Consider the following 25288-nt stretch of genomic DNA (forward strand, 5'->3'; position numbering starts at 1 on the left):
TATGTTTTCTTTGCTTGCTATTTATTATGTCCATGAATTAAATACAGAGGGCTTCCAACGTAAAAAAGGCAGGGTGTTTAACTGTACTTGTACTGTACTACATTTCAATTGTATTGACTATACTTGTACTGTTCTCCAATTTAGTCTAAAATAATCAATGAATCAATCAAAAATATACATCACTGGCCAGATGACCAAGACATGGCGCGGCCTCGCCCTGAGGCGATTACTAGTTATATTAGTCCGGCTGCCAACTTTTTTTTATTGGCCTAAAATGTTGTCTATATATGAAACCACCTGCTGACGGCCTGTCAGCATTGAGCAATTTCTTTTATAGGGGGTATCATACCTATGCAGCCAGACTATATATAAAGAATAGAAAGTGTTGAGTACAGTACTTAAAGTTGTACTATGTAACTTTTTTTATAAAACAAATCTTAAAATTCTCCTAACTATTAAATCACAAAAGTTTTAGAAGATCCGCGCCGTGAATTTCAGCCTGTAAAGCCTTCTCTGTATGTAAACTGAGATCCTTGCCGTGGACCGGATCTCGCGCGAAAATTGCGTCATCACACTACCGGCCAATCACAGCGAGGGTTATACAACTGCCGGCCAATCACAGCGCATCTTGAAGTGGGGTCGCTATGGCAGCCATATTTGTTGTCGCCCGTTTGTACCATCCCTTCTCTAGGTAATTTCGCCTACCAGGCAGGGTGAAGGAGTCCGTATCTCTGGAATTACTGAACGCACAGGAACAAGGGACCCCTTAAAAGATAGATCTCAGCGAGGTGGAGGCAGACGCGGGGGTCTGAAGGTACGAAAAACGTCCGAAAGACGCGGACGCGACCGCGGTTTGCTATAGGGCTAATGACCACTAGTTGGGCATCTTACACAGTATGGCTTTAAGTAAATGTACTTAGTTACTTTACACCACTGACTAGTGGGTGACTTCCCCGGCTATACATCTCTCCAGCAGCGCCACGCGGCCGCACAGCTGAATAAGCACATTACGGCTGTTATCCCCCAGAGCCATCATGCTGCTCCCCCAGAGCCATCATGCTGCTCCCGCGTCAACGTTTCTTTGCCGTATTGCCGGCAGTGTGTGTGTGTGTGTGTGTGTGTGTGTGTGTGTGTGTGTGTGTGTGTGTGTGTGTGTGTGTGTGTGTGTGTGTGTGTGTGTGTGTGTGTGTGTGTGTGTGTGCAAGGGCGTCACAAGGGGGAGGAAAGTGGGACTGAGGTGGAGGGGCCTTAACCCATTTAGGTCTGAACACATTATGACGCAATATTTTATGCTTTAAATATAAAAAAATAGCAGATATACAAGCTCACAGCGCAGCACCGAGTGCCGCGCTGCGAGCTTGTAGATCTGCTATTTTTGAAAAATCGTGAAAATTAGAATTTTGACCCGATTCTATAAGTGTCTTTTGAATCCTTCTAAGATGTTTTGAAAAACCAATATTTCTATGTCAGCAATCTGGCCAGCCATCGTCAAAGAAAAGGTCCTTTTCACTTAACTGGAGCACAGTTAGTCTGTTCTTGAGAGACTACTATGTCAGTGGTTCTCAAACCTTTTCATTTGAAGGACCCCCAAAATGATATTTATTTGGCCACGGACCCCCATCTCAAACTATTTAGTTCCAGGGACTACCCCGGAAGCAAAATTTGAGTTACAAATGTTTGGTAAAAAATACATTATTCAAAGATTTGCACACATTTTCACGACTTTTTAAAAAATAGCAGAATTACAAGCTTGCAGCGCGGCACTCGGTGCCGCACTGTGAGCTTGTATATCTGCTATTTTTCAATAGCTAAAGTTACAATAGGGCCCCTCCACCTTGGGCCCCAGTAACTCAGTCCCACTTTCCTACCCCTTGTGACGCCCCTGCTTGCCGTATTGCCGGCAGTGTGCTGTGCTGTGTGTGTGTGTGTGTGTGTGTGTGTGTGTGTGTGTGTGTGTGTGTGTGTGTGTGTGTGTGTGTGTGTGTGTGTGTGTGTGTGTGTGTGTGTGTGTGCAAGGGCGTCACAAGGGGGAGGAAAGTGGGACTGAGTTACTAGGGTCCAAGGTGGAGGGGCCTTAATTATTTTATACTTTATTGAAAAATAGCAGATATACAAGCTCGCAGTGCCGTATCTGCTATTTTTGAAAAGTCGTGAAAATGTGTGCCAATCTTTGAATATATGTATTTTTTTAAGCAAACATTTGTAACTCAATTTTTTCTTCTGGGGGGGTCCCTGGAACTAAATATTTTGAGCTGGGGGTCCGTGGCCAAATACATATAATTTTGGGAGTCCTTCACATGAAAACGTTTGAGCACCACTGACTCAAGTTTTTTTTTTTTTTAAATAGCAGATCTACAAGCTTGCGCTGTGAGCTTGTATATCTGCTATTTTTCAATAGTTAAAGCACAAAATAATGCGTAACTAGAAGCAGTGCTCTTCCGAGCACAGGTCTCCACCAGGCCATGCGTCCTGATGGTGCTACTGTATAATAGGCCAATGTAAAAAGGCCGGCATATGTTCTTCACCTTAGACCTTTCATGGCAATCGGACACTGCATGCATGATTTGAGGCATTGTGTTCCAAAAACTGAGCAATCCTGCAAACTTTGGAAGCCAATATTAGCCAATTAGGATGGAATATGAAATATCAGACGGATCGGACTTGATCACATGACTATAGAGATACTGTGTACCGATTTGCATGATTTTTGGATAAAATCTCAAGGAATAATAGGAAAGATTTGGTTTTACATAAGTCGGCCTCCTGGTGGCGCTATAATAGGCTGATGTGAAAAATGCAGGGAATGCATTTTTCCTTGGCCTATAGGGACTGAGCTTACAAAGTTTGAAACTGATCGGTGGAGTTATAGGTAAAACCACGAATCGGCCTGTTATAGCGCCACCATGAGGCTGATAAAAAAATGCTGTGACATTTCTTCCTCGACCTAGTGGGAACGTGTGTGCGCGATTTCATGATAATTGCACTTTGCGTTTGGGATTTGAGGCATTTTTTTCAAAACGGCCAAATCCTGCAAACTTTGGAAGCCAAAATTTGCCGATCAGGATGAAATATGCTAAATCGGACAGATCCGTGTCGATCACATGACTGTCGAGATACTGTCTATCGATTTGTAGGATTTTTGGACAAAATCTGTAAGAGTAGTGCACAGAAATGTGTTTTGCGAACATCGGCCACTAGGTGGCGCTAGAAAAGGCCCATTTGAAAAATTTAGGGCAGAGGTTCTAGATTGACATCCAGGGAGTGTGTGTGCTCACTTTGGCAGCGTCCGGGCCAACGGCGACTGAGATTAGGTGCTCACAAACTGCGAGGACGCACGCACGCACACACGCACGCACGGACGGACGGTTTGGAAGCCAACCTTAGCCAATCAGGATGGAATATGCTAAATCGGACAGATCCGTGTCGATCACATGACTGTCGAGATACTGTCTACCGATTTGTAGGATTTTTGGACAAAATCTGTAAGAGTAGTGCACAGAAATGTGTTTTGCGAACATCGGCCACTAGGTGGCGCTAGAAAAGGCCCATTTGAAAAGTTTAGGGCAGAGGTTCTAGATTGACATCCAGGGAGTGTGTGTGCTCACTTTGGCAGCGTCCGGGCCAACGGCGACTGAGATTAGGTGCTCACAAACTGCGAGGACGCACGCACGCACGCACGCACGGACGGACGGTTTGGAAGCCAACCTTAGCCAATCAGGATGGAATATGCTAAATCGGACAGATCCATGTCGATCACATGACTGTCGAGATACTGTCTACCGATTTGTAGGATTTTTGGACAAAATCTGTAAGAGTAGTGCACAGAAATGTGTTTTGCGAACATCGGCCACTAGGTGGCGCTAGAAAAGGCCCATTTGAAAAATTTAGGGCAGAGGTTCTAGATTGACATCCAGGGAGTGTGTGTGCTCACTTTGGCAGCGTCCGGGCCAACGGCGACTGAGATTAGGTGCTCACAAACTGCGAGGACGCACGCACGCACGGACGGACGGACGGACGCACGGACGGACGGACGCACGGACGGACGGAGGGGAAAACATACTCTCCCCCATGCCTTCGGCTGGTGGAGACAATAATGCGTTCAAAGTCTAAATGGGTTAAACACCCTCCCCCTATGAAGAACATTCATGGGTTGCCCACAGTGAATCCTTTTACCCAGGGCCCAGAATTTGGTGCGACACCCCTGCGTGTGTGTGTGCATGTGTATGTGTGTGTATGCGTGTGTGTGTGCATGTGTATGTGTGTGTATGCGTGTGTGTATGCGTGTGTGTATGCGTGTGTGTATGCGCGTGTGTATGCGTGTGTGTGTGTGTGTGCGTGCGTGCGTGCGTGCGTGCGTGCGTACGTGCGTGTGTGCGTGTGTGCGTGCGTGTGCGCGTGTGTGTGTGCGTGTGTACTGTGTGTGAGTGCTCTCACCCATGATGGAGACGTCGTATTGGATGAGGAACACGGCCTCCTGACAGCTCTGCATCAGCATGGTGAGAGCGTCGGCGTGCTTCTCCCGGGTCAGCGGCATGCCGTCCATGCTCAGCACCCGGTCGCCCGCCTTCACCGTGCCCTCTCTGCGTGGTAAAACATACGCGAACATTAGGGAGGAGTTCTTTCCAAAAATCTAATTAATTTGCCCAGAATTCCGAACTAAGACAGAAAGGCATTTTCGGGGGTTAAAAACACAAGATAGTAAAACCGTATCTTTGAGTGAAAATCCGTGAAACGATCCTCCTTGCGTTTCTATCTAAACGGGCGAGTTACAGGGAAACCGCAAAATGTGTGATGTAGAAATGACTGACGCTGCAAAGCCGACAGCAGTGGAGCACAGTGGAGCCTGGGCGCTGCCATGGTGATTATGTAAACAAATACTGTGACAGGAAGGAGATGACAGTGTGATGTCACACACTGCCAGATAGCGCGTCACTGCCACCAAGCGACCTGGTGTGCACACTACATCGTTTGAGTCTCCGAACACTGGATTAAAATGTGAGAACGCAAAGACATTTTGCGTTCTCTCTACAGACCGTTGTCGAGTAAACGTGGCCTCAGGCGAAGACATTTGCTTCTTTAGTGGGTGAAAAGGGGGGAGGAGGGGGCCTGGTACAGCGCCCTGAGGGACTCCAGGACTCAAATGGAGTGCACAGGGAGGGTTCAAGTGGTCAGCTGTTCTATACCGGTGTTCTCCTCTCCTCGTGCGGGCGAAGTGAAGGACGGATAAGGGACGAATGGACGTGAAAGCGTGTGACAGTGTGGACAGGGGCGTCAATTGGGTATGGCAGGGGTATGCAGCTGCCATACCCTGGGGCCAGGGGGGGAAATAAAAGTCACTTTTAAATATAAATCCATGAATGCCTCTTTGTCTATCTGTGCTGGTTATTATCTTGTTAAATTACAGTAAAATAACTACAAATGCAAAATGTAACAAAATGGTCACTTTAACAAGGTATTATAATTATATCAACGCTTTTATTCTCCTCATCTTGACAAAATGGTATATTCCCAGGTTCCGCAGGTCAGCTGCACAGGTGCAATTCATTATTGTTAATTGTGACGCGTTTACTAACATGTTTAGCTGCACTTGAACAACTGTTCCAGGCTGCCATATCCAGCCCAAGAAACCGTAGAAATGGGGAAAAAAATAAAATGTACTTCTTAAAATAAATGTATCGTGTCTGTTGCTAAGGTATGGCAACATGACTGGTGTCTTGCACGCGTGCGAAGGCGCGCGTGCAAGACACCAGTCATGTTGCCATACCTTAGCTTTTTCTGAACTGATGCCACTGAGAGTGGACAGTGTGGACACTGTGGAGGATGTCACCGCTGCATTCTGTCACATCTCGACGGGGGAAAGTGGAGTACTGTTGTTGTAGCACTGCGCTCGCCTCGGGACCAGAGCTGCCCTTTCTGCTTTGAAATAACAAGCAGGCCTATATAACTGTGTATAAATAGCTGCGGTTCCATATATGGCATTGATCCCGCCCCCCACCCACCCCCATGTGCAACGAACGAACAACGTTTCCGATATGTATGATAATAATAATGGGAACGTTGTTCTTATGCATATGTATGTGTGTAGATATAGATTATATATTGATGTTTTCCCCCCACATACTTTAACAGGAGGCGAGTACTCAAAGCAGTGCTCGGTGGGAGACTAACTAAACACATTCCAACAACTAACTATTATTTGTGACCTATCTGATGATAGGGACATCTACAGGCAACATAGAATATTATACGCACAAGCTAACATGATTGTTCGTAAGTTTAGCATGTGTTCAGCTTCTGTGAAGTCTACACTGTTTAAAGCTTTTTGGAGCGGTGAAAGCGCTCCCAATGAACAGGTATATCCGTGGGTATGTGGCTGGCTGGCTGGCTGGCTGGCTGGGTGGGTGGGTGGCTGGCTGGCCCTGTCCGTAGCCTGGGCAATACCTTGAGTGGCCACACGCAACACACTAGTTAAAGGAGGGGCGCTGTTTTGTGCAGGCCAGGCACACTCACCACTCACTCACAGGCACAGTTTACACTCACTCACTCACTCACATAGGGTACAGCTGCTCAAATTCACCGCTCCACTTCGAACCGAGGTTTGATTTTATTTTTTAAAAGCGATGCGAGGCGTTGTGTGCTTGTGGATCTGCTATTTTCACTAGTTTTGTGCGACAGTCTTGTATGATGAAGCAGGGCTTTACTTTACGGAGAAAAAAAGCATACAAATTTGAAACCTGAATATACAAGGTTTCTACCCAACAGTGACGCTATCATTTTGTGTACTGTATCCTCCAAGATCAAAGGGAAAAAGCACTCAGGCGCAGGCTCCCATACAGTAAATACACCATAAGGTACACATCATTTGTCTTTGTAATCACTTAAAGGGGTAGTTCACACCCAAATACAAATGATTACTAATAATTAGCCAATAATTTGAGGATACTCTTTGTGTCTCCATAGGGAACAAAGCAGGCTCTTAGTATCTCCATAGGGAACAAAGCGGGCTCTTTGTGTCTCCATAGGGAACAAAGCAGGCTCTTTGTGTCTCCATAGGGAACAAAGCAGGCTCTTTGTGTCTCCATAGGGAACAAAGCGGGCTCTTTGTGTCTCCATAGGGAACAAAGCGGGCTCTTTGTGTCTCCATAGGGAACAAAGCGGGCTCTTTGTGTCTCCATAGGGAACAAAGCAGCCTCTTTGTGTCTCCATAGGGAACAAAGCGGGCTCTTTGTGTCTCCATAGGGAACAAAGCGGGCTCTTTGTGTCTCCATAGAGAACAAAGCGGGCTCTTTGTGTCTCCATAGGGAACAAAGCGGGCTCTTTGTGTCTCCATAGGGAACAAAGCGGGCTCTTTGTGTCTCCATAGGGAACAAAGCGGGCTCTTTGTGTCTCCATAGAGAACAAAGCGGGCTCTTTGTGTCTCCATAGGGAACAAAGCGGGCTCTTTGTGTCTCCATAGGGAACAAAGCGGGCTCTTTGTGTCTCCATAGGGAACAAAGCAGGCTCTTTGTGTCTCCATAGAGAACAAAGCGGGCTCTTTGTGTCTCCATAGGGAACAAAGCGGGCTCTTTGTGTCTCCATAGGGAACAAAGCGGGCTCTTTGTGTCTCCATAGGGAACAAAGCGGGCTCTTTGTGTCTCCATAGGGAACAAAGCGGGCTCTTTGTGTCCCCATAGGGAACAAAGCGGGCTCTTTGTGTCTCCATAGGGAACAAAGCGGGCTCTTTGTGTCTCCATAGGGAACAAAGCGGGCTCTTTGTGTCTCCATAGGGAACAAAGCGGGCTCTTTGTGTCTCCATAGGGAACAAAGCTGGCTCTTTGTGTCTCCATAGAGAACAAAGCTGGCTCTTTGTGTCTCCATAGGGAACAAAGCGGGCTCTTTGTGTCTCCATAGGGAACAAAGCAGGCTCTTTGTGTCTCCATAGGGAACCACTGCTGGTCATCAAATTATTGGCTTAGGAATGCGAGAAAAAGAAATAAAAAAAGAATCCCTCACTCTACACCAAATCTCTTAGCTGAAAATAGTCGGTCTACAAGCTGGAAAATAGCTTTTCTTCTCACCTGTCGGCCGGACCCCCTGGCCTCACGAAGGTGACCACGAGGGGACGAGACCGCCGCCAGTCTTCATGGAAGCCTCCTGTAAAAGAAGAAGAAGAAAAAAGATCTTGTAGAGACATATAGATCTTATAGATCAGCTATTTCGGTGCAGGACATGCAACTGCTGTACGCATAAATCATGTTCAACTCTTCATTCCAACCCCTAAATCCGGAACACGATCTGAATCTTCTTTTGGTCCTTTTCTTGTAAGGACCAGGAAAACCTCCCAATGTCTATTTATCATCCTCTAGTTAGTACAGTGGTTCTCAAAGTGGATTTCAGGGACTCTCTGGGTTCCTTTATGGGGGTCTAAATTGACCTTTACAAGTCTGTAACTCTGACAGTGTACAAATGGGGTCCATTTGTACACTGTCAGAGTTAAGGGGAGACCTTCAAGTTTCAAAGTTTGAGAACCACTGCTCTAGTTTTCTTGTTGGTCCTCGCACACACGCACGCACGCACGCACGCACACACGCACGCACGCACGCACACACACACACACACACATGCGTTAAACCCTTTCAAATGCACCAAGAGCAAAGTCAGAGTTATAGCCACTTACTGTGTGCCACATCATAGGAGCCACCTACCTCTCATAACAAATCCAAAGCTGTTGCCTTCCTTGTGTAAGCACACTTCTAAGGTTTTTGCAGAGACACCCGAGGGGCTTTGAACTAAGAAACAGAAACAAGAGCATGTGTGGTTGTATTAGGGCTGTCAAAAGATTACACACTTTAATCTGATTAATCACAGCTTGTTTCTTTGCTCTGACACCTAAGGGGCTTGGAATTAAGAACAGAGAGACCATGTTTGATAATAATACACAAAGTTATTTGCACACCAAATGACACAACCATCTGGATATTAACACACATTGAATGTCAGGGAAAAAATGCTATTTCATGATTTTCTTACTTTCTTATGTGTTCGCCGCTTTAACAATAACCCTCTGTCTTTTTTTTATCTGGAAGCAAGTGTATGCTTGTGCATACTGTTTATGTACTTAATATGCATATAACATGTTGCTAATGAGCTATTTATCATCTGATCAAAGGGGGTGTTATAAAAGGGGGTTTATAAGAAAAAAATCACACCCGTGTGAAGTGGAGCTGTGTGTGTGTGTGTGTGTGTGTGTGTGTGTGTGTGTGTGTGTGTGTGTGTGTGTGTGTGTGTGTGTGTGTGTGTGTGTGTGTGTGTGTAGATCATGTGTACCGATTTTTGTGACATTTGAAGAAAATATGTAGGAAAAGGAGCAAAAAGTGTGTTTTGGAGAAAATTCAAGATGGCGGAAAATCTATCCTGGCGCAAATGGGCGTGGCCTATATGGGGAGATGCGTCTTGACCCAAGGAATCCAGGGAAAAAAGAATTGTAATTTTCCGATCCACGGTTCAAGAGTTACGGGGCAAAACGTAAAGTGGGCCGTTATAGCGCCACCATGAGGCCGAGTGATGTAATTATTTTTCGATTCATTCTTAAAATCATTATGAATCTCCTCTCCGAGGTTTGAAACTGTAGCTCCTATGGTTTACGAGAGAAAAATACTTGAAAGTGATTTCTTGCATTGTCCCATTATAAGTCAATGGGGACAATTAAACGTCGTTTTTTGCCGATTACGTCGGCATGGTAAGGCGGATCGGAACGAAAGGTAATAGAACACCATTCCCGGCCGAGCCGCACATTTTGATGTATATATTGCGCGAGTGGCGTAAATGGTGCGGCACTAGTTACTCGCCGAAGTTCGGGAGTTGTCCCGCTTCTCCCAATGGCCAGCACGTCCCTGGTACGCATAGAGGGTCACAAGAGCTCAGGCTGCTCAGCCACGCAGAGAGGGAACATTTACTCAAAAGGAAAAGCATCATTAAGATGATTTAGTGTGGAGGGAGGGGAGGGGAGGGGAGGGGAGGGGAGGGGAGGGGAGGGGGGGAGTCGCAACCGCTTTGTGCCTTCACAACAGCTTGAAAAACATTAGAATAATTCTGTGGTGGAGGGTGCTTTAGATGCAAGGGGACAACTCTGACGGAGATTCAGAGAGGCGTTGCAAACGGGGCGAGCAGCATCGCATGCATGGCAATTTGTTCAGGGTTTGTGAAGGGTCAAGAAGACCGTGGTGGTCAAGACCGCTTGGAAATTGCAGTGGTTCACAGGAGAATGGAGGCCCATGCCTGAAGCTGGAATTATACCTGGGCCTCTCCGAGTCTCCGAGCCAGAGAAACTGGTGTTGTGTACATGGAATTACAACTCCAATTAGTCTCCTTCAGTGATGCATGATTACGTTTTCGACCCCCTGTGTCCGTCACCAGCTAATCTCCGGCACCGTTTGAACCGATGGGATCGACGTGGAAACTTTGTGAGCTCTCTCCAAGAAACAAGGATGTGTGTCGGTGCCACTCAAAATGTTTGAGCACCAACAGAAATGAAGCTCTGAGCGCAAATTAAATAAAAGAAAATCTAAACCGCCCAACTCATTTGTAGCCGATCCCGAGAATACTCGTGAAAAATACTCGAGTATTTAGAGTGCCGATCCCGAGTATACTCGCGAAAAGTACTCGATATGGAGTAACGCCGGTTCTCCTACCCTGTAGCCTGGCGGAAGGTCCTGGCACGATCGGCCTCGCCGATTCATCATCATCACGGATCCACGTGCACAAAATAGTAATCCCATAACATGGAGGCCGACGGGGAATCGCATCTTTAATGTCCATTTTCTCCAAACAAAACTTTTAAAACCAAGGATGGCATTAGATTCTCGCTAATAAAACACATGTTGAAAGGCATCAATCCGCCATTACACAACCGCATGTTGATGACGATCGCTTCCGGTTAATGACGTCATGGCGTCAAACCGGAAGTGTTTACGCTATGGACTTCTGGCCTTCAAAATAAGACAACGGTCGTGGATGCAGCCTGCGGGAGGCACGCTGGACATGTTAACCCGTTCATTTCTGGAGCACTAAATGGGTTAATAGTCCACGCCACTTCCCTTTCCCACGCTGTCAGAATCCTCTCATTCATTAAACTGAATGTGATCTCCTCTAACCAATCAAACTCTACAACCTGTCTGCAGCCAGCCAATCAGCGATTAGGCTCCCTTCTATCAAATAGCACTGCCTCTAACCTAAGTCAATAGCGACTTTAAGCTAGATGATTTTCAGGACGGCAAAGCCAGGCGGACTACGGCTGCTATGACGTAATCGCCGTAGCGATCAAAATGGTTAAGCAAAGCGTCGGCGGTGACGGGTTCCCACCCCTTTCACTGACTTTTACCGTTGTCATCTGCCGTTGCCGTAGCGTTGCTTAAGGTCGCAATTCTCTTTCCTGGCAACTACACCTCAGTCCCATTACATAGACTGTAAAATAATATGGACGGTGGAGAGCCATTGGTTTCTATGCTGCGTAAATGAAGCTTTTTTGGCCGTTGTATGGGTGACGCCATCATTGTAGAAATCAACGTTCATTGGTAGAAATGGTACCATCTTGAATGATATTGGCTGCCAATGGTCACGTACAACCGCAGGGATACATGGGATATTGTCTTGAGCTTGCCGAAAATAAAGCACACAAAGAAGAATCATCACAAGCCTATGATCACAAGCCCCTCATCAAATTCAAAATCAATTGGACCAGAATTTCACAAAACGTATATCATGGTGATTGAAACAAGGCTTTAAACTAGCGACAGGAACCATAAAGTATTTATGACAATGTTTATTAAGGTAAGAGAATCAAATGTAAAAGTTTGGGGGAAATGGATAGAATCCTATGGAGAACATGTTGCTTCTGGTGCCAGAACAGCGCAACTAGCGGCCAATCATAGGAACTTTTAGTTCTGTGTTGCTTCATTTTAAATCGAGACAACTGCACCCCTGCTCTGTCCTGGAGTCAAAGGGAATGTGGTTCATCTGCACTACCGCCACCAGTGTCTACGGTAAAGGACAAAGCTCCACCTACCAAAGGGGGGCAGGTCGTACTCCACCTCCAGCACCACCCGCTCCCCGATGTTCTTCAGCAGGCTGATGATCTCGTCGTGGCGGAGCTTGGACAGGTTGATGCCGTTCACCGACTTGATGTAGTCGCCCACGTTCAGCTGGTCGCTCCTAAGACAAACACACATTAAACATTGATTGATCGATTGAATACGTACAATATTAGGCATTATTAATTAACCATTATTTTATGCTTTAACTATTGAAAAATAGCAGCCATACCATGAGTAAGACACCTAAAGAGGCCATCTAGCCAGTGATGTATAGCGGACCCATATAGTTACCCATATATGGAGACCCCTGGTACCCACAGATATTCACAGATATGGGCTTAATATTGATGACATCAGGGATCTCCATATATGGGCATAAAAGGGATTTTCTTCCCCTGGCATCACAGGGATCTCCATATATGGGCATAAAAGGGCTTTGGTTCCCCTGACATCACAGTGATGTGACGTCAGTTTAGTATGTGAACGGTCACAGCTTGTCCGTATCTCTGTCTATAACGCCTGACACTGTGATTCCCCTGACACATCACTGTGACATAATGCTCTGACATCACTGTGACATAATGCTCTGACATCACTGTGACATAATGCTCTGACATCACTGTGACATAATGCTCTGACATCACTGATGTCAGGGGAACCACAGTGTCAGGCGTTAACAGAATGTGTTTCCCACTCTGACATTACTCTGGCTTCACTGTGATGTCACACTAACAGAATCCCTTTTATGCCCATATATGGAGTACATTTTGCAATTTTCAGCAAAGAGATTTTGCTGTAGACAGGACAAAAAGGAGAGGGGGACCAAGAATAGACCCTTGAGGGACCCCAGGGGGGTTGTTTAATGCATCAATGCATGGCCATTTAAATGAACATACAGCAGCTGTTGAAGGGCCTCGTGTCGCTGGAAAAGCAAATGGCAACGTTTAAATGGCTCTTTGCTTTACATTGACTCTTTCACTAATTGAATGTGGGAATGTTTTCAGAAGTGAACATTTGGGTGCTTGGATTGCTGCAATGCAATCGCTACAACGTAATAGCCGTCGTGTTGTTACTTTATGACCTCGCGGGTTGAACGATACAAAGCGAGCTATAACACTGGAGGAAATCGTCACTGTCGGGCAGAAACCCTCTATGGCAGGGGTTTTCAAAGTGGGTGACGGGGCACCCTGCAGGGGTGCCGCGAGATATTTTCATAATATTTGAAATGTATTTGGACATTTAAAAATATATTTAGTATCATTTTAAACTTGAAGTACAAAGTTATTTTCAGTCAGTTCTAACCAAAATGGCTATTATCTCAGCGTTTTCCTCGCAACATAATCACTAAAATAGAAACCTTGTATCTCCAAGTTTCAAATGTACGTATTTTGCCCTGCTTCATCACAAGACCGTCGCACAAAACTAGTGAAAACAGCCGATCTGCTTGTAGATCTGCTGTTTTCACTAGTTTAGTACATTTTATAGATGATAAATACAACGGTTGATAAATACAATAAATATAACGGTTTTGGACATACAAGGTTTCCACCCGACAACGACGATATGCTATAAATATAAGGTGCTGGGAGTGAAAGTTATATTGTAAGGGTGCCTTGGATGAAAAAAGTTTGGGAACCCCTGCTCTATGTGATGGGCTTAGCATGAAGCATTGGAGTTCTCGTGAACCGGAAACCCTACCACACACAATGGGCATGTGCCACGTGCACGGAGCCTCTGACAATCAGGTAAATAGTCGTTCCACAATTTTGCCATAACTAATAGACGGGTTTATGGTCCACGTTACACTGATAAAAGATGCGTGCACAGGGTCCGTACCAAAATTAGCCAATGAAACCAGCGCTCCCCAAAACAACAGGTTTGGGGATTGGACGGAATTGATTACATGATACAGTCAGCTGTGCATTTAGTCTCAATGTTTGTAAACAAGAAACCCGTCATTAGCTGCCAAGGATTTTCGAAGCGGTGAAAGCCACTTCCAAGGAGTGGCTTTGTCTGTCCCGTACATGTCCCGTGCATGCAGAATTGAGGATTGGTCAAGCTTCACATGACAATTTGGCCCTCCAGACAAAATCATTCATTCATACAAAATTCATAAAAATATAGAACTAAAGCACATAGAAAGTATAGATCTAGAACACAGAATGTATAGATCTAGAACACAGATTTCATAGCTCTAGAACACATAGAATAAAAATTCACCGCTTCACTTCGAACCGAGGTTTGATTGTTATTCCTATTGCATTCATTTACTAAATACAACAGGAAAAAGCCTTGGCAGTTAGTTATGGCAAAATTGTGGCACTCAAAGTATTTTTAAGTGTGCCTATGCATAGCATGGGGACACTTATTGTTCTCGCTCATTAAGTGTGCCTATGCATAGCATGGGACACTTATTGTTCTCGCTCATATTTATTTAGGTCTTTCTTTCTGTCCATACTTTTCCCCAAAGTTTGGCACGCTACTCCTCCCACAGTTTTTGCACCACACACTCGCGCCATATGTCAAATCGACCGGCTTACGCGGGAATGGTGTGCTAGTAACTTGCTAAGAGAAAGGTTCTATAGTTTAATTGATATTAATTTATTAGTGAATTAATTTTCCCCATTGACTTATAATGGGAATCGCATTCAATATTTTTCTCTCGCAAACCATAGGGGCTACAGTTTCAAGACTTGGAGAGGAGGTTCAAAATGATTTCAAGGATTAAATAAAAAATAATAGTGTCATTTGGCCTCATGGTGGCGCTATAACAGCCCAGTTTACGTTTTGGCCTGTAACTGTTGAACCGTAGGTCGGAAAATGAAAATTCTTTTTTCCCTGGATTCCTTGGGTCATGACGCATCTCCCCATATAGGCCACGCCCATTTGCGTATGGGTAGATTTTCCGCCATCTTGAATTTTCTCCAAAACACACTTTTTGCTCCTTTTCCTACATATTTTCTTCAAATGTCTTAAAAACCGGTACACATGATCTATGAAGCCACGCAATAAACATAGTCAAAGGATATGTCGATAGTCCGTACCGTTCGTTCGTAACGCGCTTCCAAAGTTAGCGGGAGGGGCACGTTTCGCAAACGATAGCCATAAATCACAAACAATAGGTCGAGTCGACACTGAATTTCAACCACAGGTCGGGGGTGGCATACTCAACGGATCCCCAAAATCATTTCCACTTCGACCCCTAGGGGGCGTCACAAACGCGCGAAACGTAACCGTTTCATGCCAGAACGCGTTTTTCACGGGGACCGACCCTCTCACGACGAAACGCAGACGACTCGGCGTACGGTCTCACAGTCCAAACCGCCGCACAAGGTCGCGCATTTAGCGAGCTGCAGGCACACCCAAAGTTTGGCACGCTACTCCTCCCACAGTTTTTGCACCACACACTCGCGCCATATGTCAAATCGACCGGCTTACTCGGGAATCGTGTGCTAGTAAGTTGCTAAGAGAAAGGTTCTATAGTTTAATTGATATGAATTTATTAGTGAATTAATTAACCCTTTCCTTTCCCCATTGACTTATAATGGGAATCGCAAAAACTCACATTCAATTATTTTTCTCTCGCAAACCATAGGGGCTACAGTTTCAAGACTCGGAGAGGAGGTTCATAATGATTACAAGGAATAAATAAAAAATAATAGCGTCATTTGACCTCATGGTGGCGCTATAACAGCCCAGTGTACGTTTTGGCCTGTAACTGTTGAACCCTAGGTCGGAAACTTAAACTTATTTTTTCCCCGGATTCCTTGGGCCAAGACGCATCTCCCCATATAGGCCACGCCCATTTGCGCCAGGATAGATTTTCCGCCATCTTGAATTTTCTCCGAAACACACTTTTTGCTCCTTTTCCTACATATTTTCTTCAAATGTCTTAAAAACCGGAACACGTGATCTATGAAGCCACGCGATAAACATAGTCAAAGGATATTTTGATAGTCAATACCCTTCGTTCGTAACGCGCTTCCAAAGTTAGCGGGAGGGGCCCGTTTCGCAAACAAAAGCCATAAATCACAAACAATAGGTCGAGTCAACACTGAATTTCAACCACAGGTTGGGGGTGGCATACTCAACGAATGCCCAAAAGCATTTCCACTTCGACCCCTAGGGGGCGTCACAAACGCGAGAAACGTAACCGCTTCGTGCCAGAACGCGTTTTTCACGGGGACCGACCCTCTCACAACGAAACACAGACGACTCGGAGGATGGTCTCACAGTTTGAACTGCTTGCTTCCTTACTGTAGTGTACTGTACTGTACTGTACCTTAGTGTGCTGTACTGTACTTTACTGTACTGTACTGTACTGTATGTTATTGTACTGTGCTATACCTTACTGTGCTGTACCTTACTGCACTGTACTGTACTTAACCTTACTGTGCTGTACTTTACTGCACTGTATTGTACTGTACCGTACCTGCACTGTATTGCACTGTACCGTACCTTACTGTATTGTCAGTGTTGTACCCGAACGCGTTCAAAGAACGATCGTTCATGAACACGTTCATATTTTGGGCGAACGTGAACTGAACGTAATTGTTTTCGCTTGATGAACGATATTGTCGAACGCGGTCATTCTGACGCCCGTGAACGACGTTCGTCGGCGTTCGTCGGCCGTTCATGCGGCGGTCCGCGCCTCCGCGGTCGTCTGTCCTCTGCTCCTCTCGTCTCTCTTTTCATTCACGTGCTCCAATAGTAGGCACTGCACGCAGCAGTGCCTCGTGAACGTTCGTCGGAGGCTCCGTTGATATGCAGTGCTGTCTACTCTGCACTCTGCTCCTGCACTGTGTGTGTGTGTGTGTGTGTGTGTGTGTGTGTGTGTGTGTGTGTGTGTGTGTGTGTGTGTGTGTGTGTGTGTGTGTGTGTGTGTGTGTGTGAATCTCCTCCTCGTCTCGCAAGCCTGACTGACTATACTTTGTCCTATGTGTGTTGCACGGCGAGAATATCTGATCTGCAAGCTCACAACGCGTCGCATCCACGAGACAACGTGAGCTTGTAGATCAGCTATTTTAACCAACGCGGATCATGCTGTGCACGGTTTAGAAACGTCTGCCTTCTAGTGGGGTTCCTTGTACATGTAACTTTTTGTTTTTTTCTAGTGGGGTTCCCTGTACATGTAATTTTTTGTTTTCATTTCAAATGTGTGTTAAAGTTTCTTTCACTTCCAATTTGTAGATTATGGTCTATAGCACAATTTTGGTTAGAGTATCAAGACAGTAGATTGAAGAAAAATATATTTTTTGCCCTATTACCAAAATCGGAATTGTGTTTTTTGAACAATGTCTTAGTTTTCCCACAACTGCTGTGTAATATATATATTATTTTGTATTGCTATATCAAGTCAATACTGTGTGGGGAATCAATTGGAGTCAAATATTTGTTTTTGAATATTATGATATTTCACACAATGAGACAATAACATGGTTATTACATGCAGTCCTTCACAATAAGGGTGCAGGAAGACTGATGTTGTGGGCACCTCAATGTTAAGTTGGATGAAATTATTGCTGTGTGTGTTTCTATATAATATGGGTTGAGTCAATAATTTTGACAAATAATAGCATGCAGAAACGTCTAAACATTTATATAATATATAAATGTTTAGGTCTATATATATAATATATATATATATAGACCTTTATATATTTTTTCCCCTTTTTTTTGAATTGCCAAAAGTATAAAAAAAAAATATGGTTAAAAAAAGAACTAAAAAAGAACTATGTAGTTCATTTTGGGGAACCATGAACTTTAGTTCATAATGGGGAATTATGAACTAAAAATGAACTAGTTCATTTTAGAAGTTCTGAACTTGAACTTGAACTAGTTCATTTTTAAAGTGAACTTTCCCAACACTGTGTATTGTACTGTATCTTCTGTACTGTACTGTACTGTACTGTACCGTACCTTACTGTGCTGTAGTGTACAGTACCTTACTGTATTGTAGTGTACTGTATCTTCTGTACTGTTCTGTGCTGTACCTTACTGTGCCGTAGTGTACTGTACCTTGACTTGGCGGATTGTCTCACCGTCCAAACCGCTGCACAAGGTCGCGCACTGCAGGCACACTTGTCAAAATTGACTCTGTCAATTCTAGTTAAGTGTGCCTATGCATAGCATGGGCAGACTTATTGTTATCACTCATACTTAAGCCAGACATGGACACACACATGTATTTCCCCAAAGTTTGGCACGCTACTCCTCCCACAGTTTTTGCACCACACACTCGCGCCATATGTCAAATCGACCGGCTTACGCGGGAATCGTGTGCTATCAACTTGCTAAGAGAAAGGTTCTATAGTTTAATTGATATGAATTTATTAAGAAATTAATTAACCCTTACCTGTCCCCATTGACTTATAATGGGAATCGCATTCAATAATTTTTCTCTCGCAAACCATAGGGGCTACAGTTTCAAGACTCAGAGAGGAGGTTCATAATGATTACAAGGAATAAATAAAAAATAATAGCGTCATTTGGCCTCATGGTGGCGCTATAACAGCCCAGTGTACGTTTTGGCCTGTAACTGTTGAACCGTAGGTCGGAAAATTAAACTTATTTTTTCCCCGGATTCCTTGGGCCAAGACGCATCTCCCCATATAGGCCACGCCCATTTGCGCCAGGATAGATTTTCCGCCATCTTGAATTTTCTCCAAAACACACTTTTTGCTCCTTTTCCTACATATTTTCTTCAAATGTCTTAAAAACCGGTACACATGATCTATGAAGCCACGCGATGAACATAGTCAAAGGATATTTTGATAGTCCGTACCGTTCGTTCGTAACGCGCTTCCAAAGTTAGCGGGAGGGGCACGTTTCGCAAACAACAGCCATAAATCACAAACAATAGGTCGCGGCAACACTGAATTTCAACCACAGGTCGGGGGTGGCATACGCAAGGAATCACCAAAAGCATTTCCACTTCGACCCCTAGGGGGCATCACAAACGCGCGAAACGTAACCGTTTGGTGCCAGAACGCGTTTTTCGAGGGGACCGACCCTCTCACAACGAAACGCGGACGACTCGGCGGACGGTCTCACGGTCCGAACCGCCGCACGAGGTCGCGCATTTAGCGCGCTGCAGGCACACTTGTCAAAATTGACTCTGTCAATTCTAGTATTTATGTATGTCCATGCTTTTCCCCAAAGTTTGGCACGCTACTCCTCCCACAGTTTTCGCACCACACACTCGCGCCATATGTCAAATCGACCGGCTTACTCGGGAATGGTGTGCTAGTAACTTGCTAAGAGAAAGGTTCTATAGTTTAATTGATATGAATTTATTAGTGAATTAATTTCCCCCATTGACTTATAATGGGAATTGCCAAAACTCACATTCAATTATTTTTCGCTCGCAAACCATAGGGGCTACAGTTTCAAGACTTGGAGAGGAGGTTCATAATGATTTCAAGGATTAAATAAAAAATAATAGTGTCGTTTGGCCTCATGGTGGCGCTATAACAGCCCACTTTACCTTTTGGCCTGTAACTGTTGAACCGTAGGTCGGAAAATTAAAATTCTTTTTTCCCTGGATTCCTTGGGTCAAGACGCATCTCCCCATATAGGCCACGCCCATTTGCGCCAGGATAGATTTTCCGCCATCTTGAATTTTCTCCAAAACACACTTTTTGCTCCTTTTCCTACATATTTTCTTCAAATGTCTTAAAAACCGGTACACATGATCTATGAAGCCACGCGATAAACATAGTCAAAGGATATTTCGATAGTCAATACCGTTCGTTCGTAACGCGCTTCCAAAGTTAGCGGGAGGGGCCCGTTTGGCAAAAAATTGCCCTAACTCACAAACAAAAGGTCGAGTCAACACTGAATTTCAACCACAGGTCGCGGGTGGCATACTCAACGGATCCCCAAAAGCATTTCCACTTCGACCCCTAGGGGGCGTCACAAACGCGCAAAAGGTAACCGTTTCGTGCCAGAACGCGTTTTTCACGGGGACCGACCCTCTCACGACGAAACGCGGACGACTCGGCGGACGGTCTCGCGGTCCGAACCGCCGCACGAGGTCGCGCGTTTAGCGAGCTGCAGGCACACTTGTCAAAATTGACTCTGTCAATTCTAGTATTTAAGTCTGTCCATACGATTCCCCAAAGTTTGGCACGCTACTCCTCCCACAGTTTTTGCACCACACACTCGCGCCATATGTCAAATCGACCGGCTTACTCGGGAATCGTGTGCTATTACTTTTCTAAGAGAAAAGTTGTATCGTTTAATTGATATTAATTTATTAGTGAATTAATTTTCCCCATTGACTTATAATGGGAATCGCAAAAACTCACATTCAATTATTTTTCTCTCGCAAACCATAGGGGCTACAGTTTCAAGACTTGGAGAGGAGGTTCATAATGATTTCAAGGATTAAATAAAAAATAATAGTGTAATTTGGCCTCATGGTGGCGCTATAACAGCCCACTTTACGTTTTGGCCCGTAACTCTTGAACCGTAGGTCGGACAATTAAAATTATTTTTTCCCTGGATTCCTTGGGTCGAGACGCATCTCCCCATATAGGCCACGCCCATTTGCGCCAGGCTAGATTTTCCGCCATCTTGAATTTTCTCCAAAACACACTTTTTGCTCCTTTTCCTACATATTTTCTTCAAATGTCTTAAAAAGCGGTACACATGATCTATGAAGCCATGCGATAAACATAGTCAAAGGATATTTCGATAGTCCATACCGTTCGTTCGTAACGCGCTTCCAAAGTTAGCGGGAGGGGCACGTTTCGCAAACAATAGCCATAAATCACAAACAATAGGTCGAGTCAACACTGAATTTCAACCACAGGTCGGGGGTGGCATACTCAACGAATCCCCAAAAGCATTTCCACTTCGACCCCTAGGGGGCGTCACAAACACGCAAAACGTAACCGTTTCGTGCCAAAACACGTTTTTCAGGGGGACCGACCCTCTCAAAAAGAAACACAGACGACTCTGCGGATGGTCTCACGGTCCAAACCGCTGCACGAAGTCGCGCATTTAGCGAGCTGCAGGCACACTTGTCAAAATTGACTCTGTCAATTCTAGTTTTAATTATAATTTCCAACATAAAAGGTTTCTACCCGACAGCAACGCTGGAGAGAGACAGCACAACGCCTCTGACTGCACCACAGAGGGATGGCTGTCTGACAGAAACCTTGCATCTCTGTGTTTTTATATTTTTATTTTTTAATTTCTCCTTTTGTAAGACCTACTCTGTCGTACAACAATGTTGTACAAAGGTGTAGCAAAAATAGCAGTTCTACAAGCTCATTTGGACATTTTGGAATAATTTTGTTTCCTTTTCTTTTTAAACTAATTTTTTTTTTTTTTTTTTTTTCGGGCGAAACATTTTATTTTATTTTTTTAGATGGGGATCCGTGGTCAAATACATATATTTCTAGGAGTTCAAGCACGACTGATCATAGACGATTTAGGATTTAGAAGACATTTTTTAGGTATTTTTCAAGACTAAATGGGTTAAAAAGGATGAAACGTATAACAGTTTTGGACATACAAGTTCTTTCCATCCAGAGCAGTCATTAGCAGTCCTACGGGAGGTGGAATGGAGTAGAGGGAACACAAAGCTGTTCCATAGGATTCACACAGCGACTGTCTTGTCTGATAAATGAACATCATGAACCCTAGCCAACATTCAGCTGAAATAGATTGTAGAGCAGCTTATCTCCAGCAATGTGATTTGGTGCTGACGAGGGGGGAAAAGGGAGGGGGCCTAGTATAGACCCCTGGGGAACTCCGCTCAACAAAGTGTATAGCACTGTTTCTCAAACACTGGGTCGGGACCCATTTGTGGGTCCCTTCATTTTTAGCTTGCTGCATTTATTTTGATTATTAATTCAAAGCATTAAAAAAAAATCACACTCCTGTGAATTGAGCGGTGGAGGCTGCGCAACAACGCCTGCGTGCGTGTGTGTGTCTGTGTGCGTGTGTGTGTGGTGCATGTGCTGTGTGTGTGGTGCATGTGCTGTGTGTGTGTGCGCGCGGGTGTGTGTGTGTGTGTGTGTGTGTGTGTGTGTGTGTGTGTGTGTGCGTGTGCGCGCGGGTGTGTGTGTGTGTGTGCGTGACTCAACAGTGCCACTGTGGTCACCAGCGCTATTCATGCTACGGACAAGGCCTATCTATCCACACTAAGCTGGTGTTGCGTGTGTGAGCGCCCGCATCCCATTCATTTCCAATGGAGAATTGCGTGGAGCCCGTCTTGCGCGATACGTCAAAAAACGCCCAATTTCACGCTGAACGCACGCATCAGACCGATTGAGAAATTTGAATAAAGCTCGTCGCGACCGACTTTATTCAAATTTTGGGCGTGCGCGAGCTCTTGAAGCCAATGAAAGCAGTGCGGCTCTGCGTGTAGGCAGGGTTGTGGGGGATGACAGGGAAGTGATTGAACAGAGTGACTGAGGGGAAAGGAACTGGTTGGAATAACGTATTCCTTCCACGCGCTACGTCCATCCCGGGGAAATCCCCCCTGTCAGGTGAAAAGAAACAACTTGGACTACTCATGCATTGAAGGAAGCATGAGGTCAGTCCGTTGTCTCCCCAGGCGCGGCAGAGGGAGAGCAGAGCCCAGGATTACATAGGCAATTGGCACTGGATGAAAATGGGTTGCAAAATCATGGGATAAAAAAAAAAAAAAAAGAAAAAAACAGAGTGACTGTCAATCAACAACAGCCTTGCGGACTGGAGGCGCACATAATTGCGTTCCTGTGCACTTTTACGGCGTGTTTTCCTTCTTGGTGTGAATGCGGGTACAAAGCCACACACAGACAAAGCCACTCTGGAGGAGCGGTTGACCACTGCTCAAAAAAGAAAAGAAAAATACATCCCCCAAAACAAATGTTTAAGTAGTAGTATCGGCTATTTTCACAGCCGATCTACAAGCTCACACGTGGCGCAAAGTGGGGCAAATATCTGATTTCTCTTTTAGGGTCACAAGTTAAAATGTTTGGCAATAGTATAGGATTTAACCTCTTGAATCCTAGCACCCTTATTCTGGGGGGAACATTTGCCAGCAATAGCAGACCTACATTCTACAATTGTGGGCTTGTAGATCGGCTATTTTCGGTGAAGAGGTTTGGTGTAGAAGGAAAAAAAAGAGCAGACCAAGTTGACATATTGAGGGATTCACATGGTTAAGTTATTAATATTATTAATTCTAACATACAGTACGTGTGTGTGTGCCTGCGTGCGTGCGTTGGGGCTATAACGATAATGTTGCTTAGTCATCAGCTGTCCACTGCATTTTCCTTTCACGTGGCTGACATCGGGGAGAACGAGATTAACTGAATCTTAATTAAACAATCTCTAATGAAATGAGCTGGCAAAAAATAGCTACTATATCAACCACTGTAATTAGCTCTCTACAATGACTTCAGCAGCGGATGAACAGAACCGTATGTGGTCTTTCAAAATGCTATCTGCAGCTCATAAATGGAGCACAATACGAATTAATTTACCCACGTTTGAACCCTAGCGTCCCTATTCTGAGGCGAGCCTTTGGCATTTGAAAATAGCTGACCTGCAACCTCACCAGGTTGCCAATATATTATCCAATCATCAGCTTACATTTTATTGTGTTACAGTTCCAACTTTGGCTACAATTCTTTTGTGTCGTCACTTGCCATTTCACTGGTTTATCGTGTATCCTTTGGGAGTTTGTGAGAACTGAAGAGACCCCTGTTGAGGCTCAGACACAAGGTACGATATTTAAGTGGACCAGATCTTCTCTTGGTGCCTTTCACACAAAACGAGCAAAACCTCGCGAGCAAAGTCCGATCTTGAAGCAGATCAGCGGTTTTGTCGGCGAGCGCCAAAAACGGTCTGCGACAGCATAATCGGCTCAAAAGGTTGTGCAGTGTGTACAAGCCTTTGGTGTAGAGGGGGAAAAGAGTAGACTAAAGGGGAACACACACTGGACGCGGAGGCGGCGCGGAGGCGGCGCGGAAGCGGCGGGTCAAAACATACGGCCCCATTATTTTCAATGAACTAACCCACACCGGCGGCGTCAGACGCGCGCAGTCGCGGGTCTGCCGCCTCGCCTGCCGCGCCGATACGCCACTGTTCTATTTATCCAGCGTTGCAGCACGTTGAACATGTTCTCCCATGCTTCTCCCCACCGGGAAAATGGATGTGCTGTGTGGCAGCACGCCGCATCCAGTTGGGGTTACCGCACGGCACTTCACGTGCGTCGATACCGCAACGCGACGCTGCGCAGCCGTTCGCGTTCAGTGTGTGCTCCCCTTAAAGCTATACTGTGTAAGATGCACAACTAGTGGTCATTAGCCCTATAGCAAACCGCGGTCGCGTCCGCGTCTTTCGGCCGTTTTTCGTACCTTCAGACCCCCGCGTCTGCCTCCACCTCGCTGAGATCTATCTTTTGAGGGGTCCCTTGTTCCTGTGCGTTCAGTAATTCCAGAGATACGGACTCCTTCGCCCTGCCTGGTAGGCGAAATTACCTAGAGAAGGGATGGTACAAACGGGCGACAACAAATATGGCTGCCATAGCGACCCCACTTCAAGATGCGCTGTGATTGGCCGGCAGTTGTATAACCCTCGCTGTGATTGGCCGGTAGTGTGATGACGCAATTTTGGCGCGAGATCCGGTCCCCGGCAAGGATCGCAGTTTACATATATAGAGAAGGCTTTACAGGCTGAAATTCACGGAGTGGGTGTTCTAAAACTTTAGCGATTTAACAGTTAGGACAATTTTAAGATTTGTTTTATAAAAAAAGTTACATGGTACAACTTTAAGAGTGAAAGGTCAAGTTTACAAAGTATTGCCAGTTCAAGTGGTTAAATATCTAAACACACAAATTGACATGAATCCAAAATACTCTGACGATTGTGCTGTCAAACAATGAAATGATATGGAATCTATGAAAAGGTTGTGGGGGTCCCTGCTTCATCTCTCTCTCAACTAAGGGGTCCTTGGCTTGAAAACAGTGAAGGTTTAAGTTTTACACAAACTATAGCAATGCTTACTTATAAGTGCTAAGCACTTATATTATCAAAGGAACACAACTCACAGCACCTTTAACTACAGACAATGTAATGTGTGCAGGTTCAAATTGCTGGACGAGTGCACAACAACTGCACCATGCATTCTGTTTCTTTAGGAAACGTGCTGTTCACACACTGTGAGGCCGAGCCACCGCATCGGACCGTTGGGCTGATCTGATGCTACATCTGTG

General features: G+C 45.1%; 1 protein-coding gene across 1 annotated transcript in view; it reads right to left on the reverse strand.

The window, feature by feature from the left end:
- LOC308291836 (glutamate receptor-interacting protein 2-like) overlaps positions 1–25288 on the reverse strand; it is a gene marked incomplete at both ends in the record, with an annotated part of 124107 nt that overhangs the window by 59373 nt on the left and 39446 nt on the right. Inside the window, 4 exons of the mRNA XM_080733968.1 lie at positions 4435–4580; positions 8058–8133; positions 8685–8768; positions 12044–12189. Coding sequence (XP_080590094.1) covers positions 4435–4580; positions 8058–8133; positions 8685–8768; positions 12044–12189 — 452 coding nt within the window. The remainder of the gene's footprint in view (positions 1–4434; positions 4581–8057; positions 8134–8684; positions 8769–12043; positions 12190–25288) is intronic.

Source organism: Nannobrachium achirus (assembly GCF_963921795.1).
Source record: "Nannobrachium achirus genome assembly, chromosome: 9".
NCBI lineage: Eukaryota > Metazoa > Chordata > Actinopteri > Myctophiformes > Myctophidae > Nannobrachium > Nannobrachium achirus.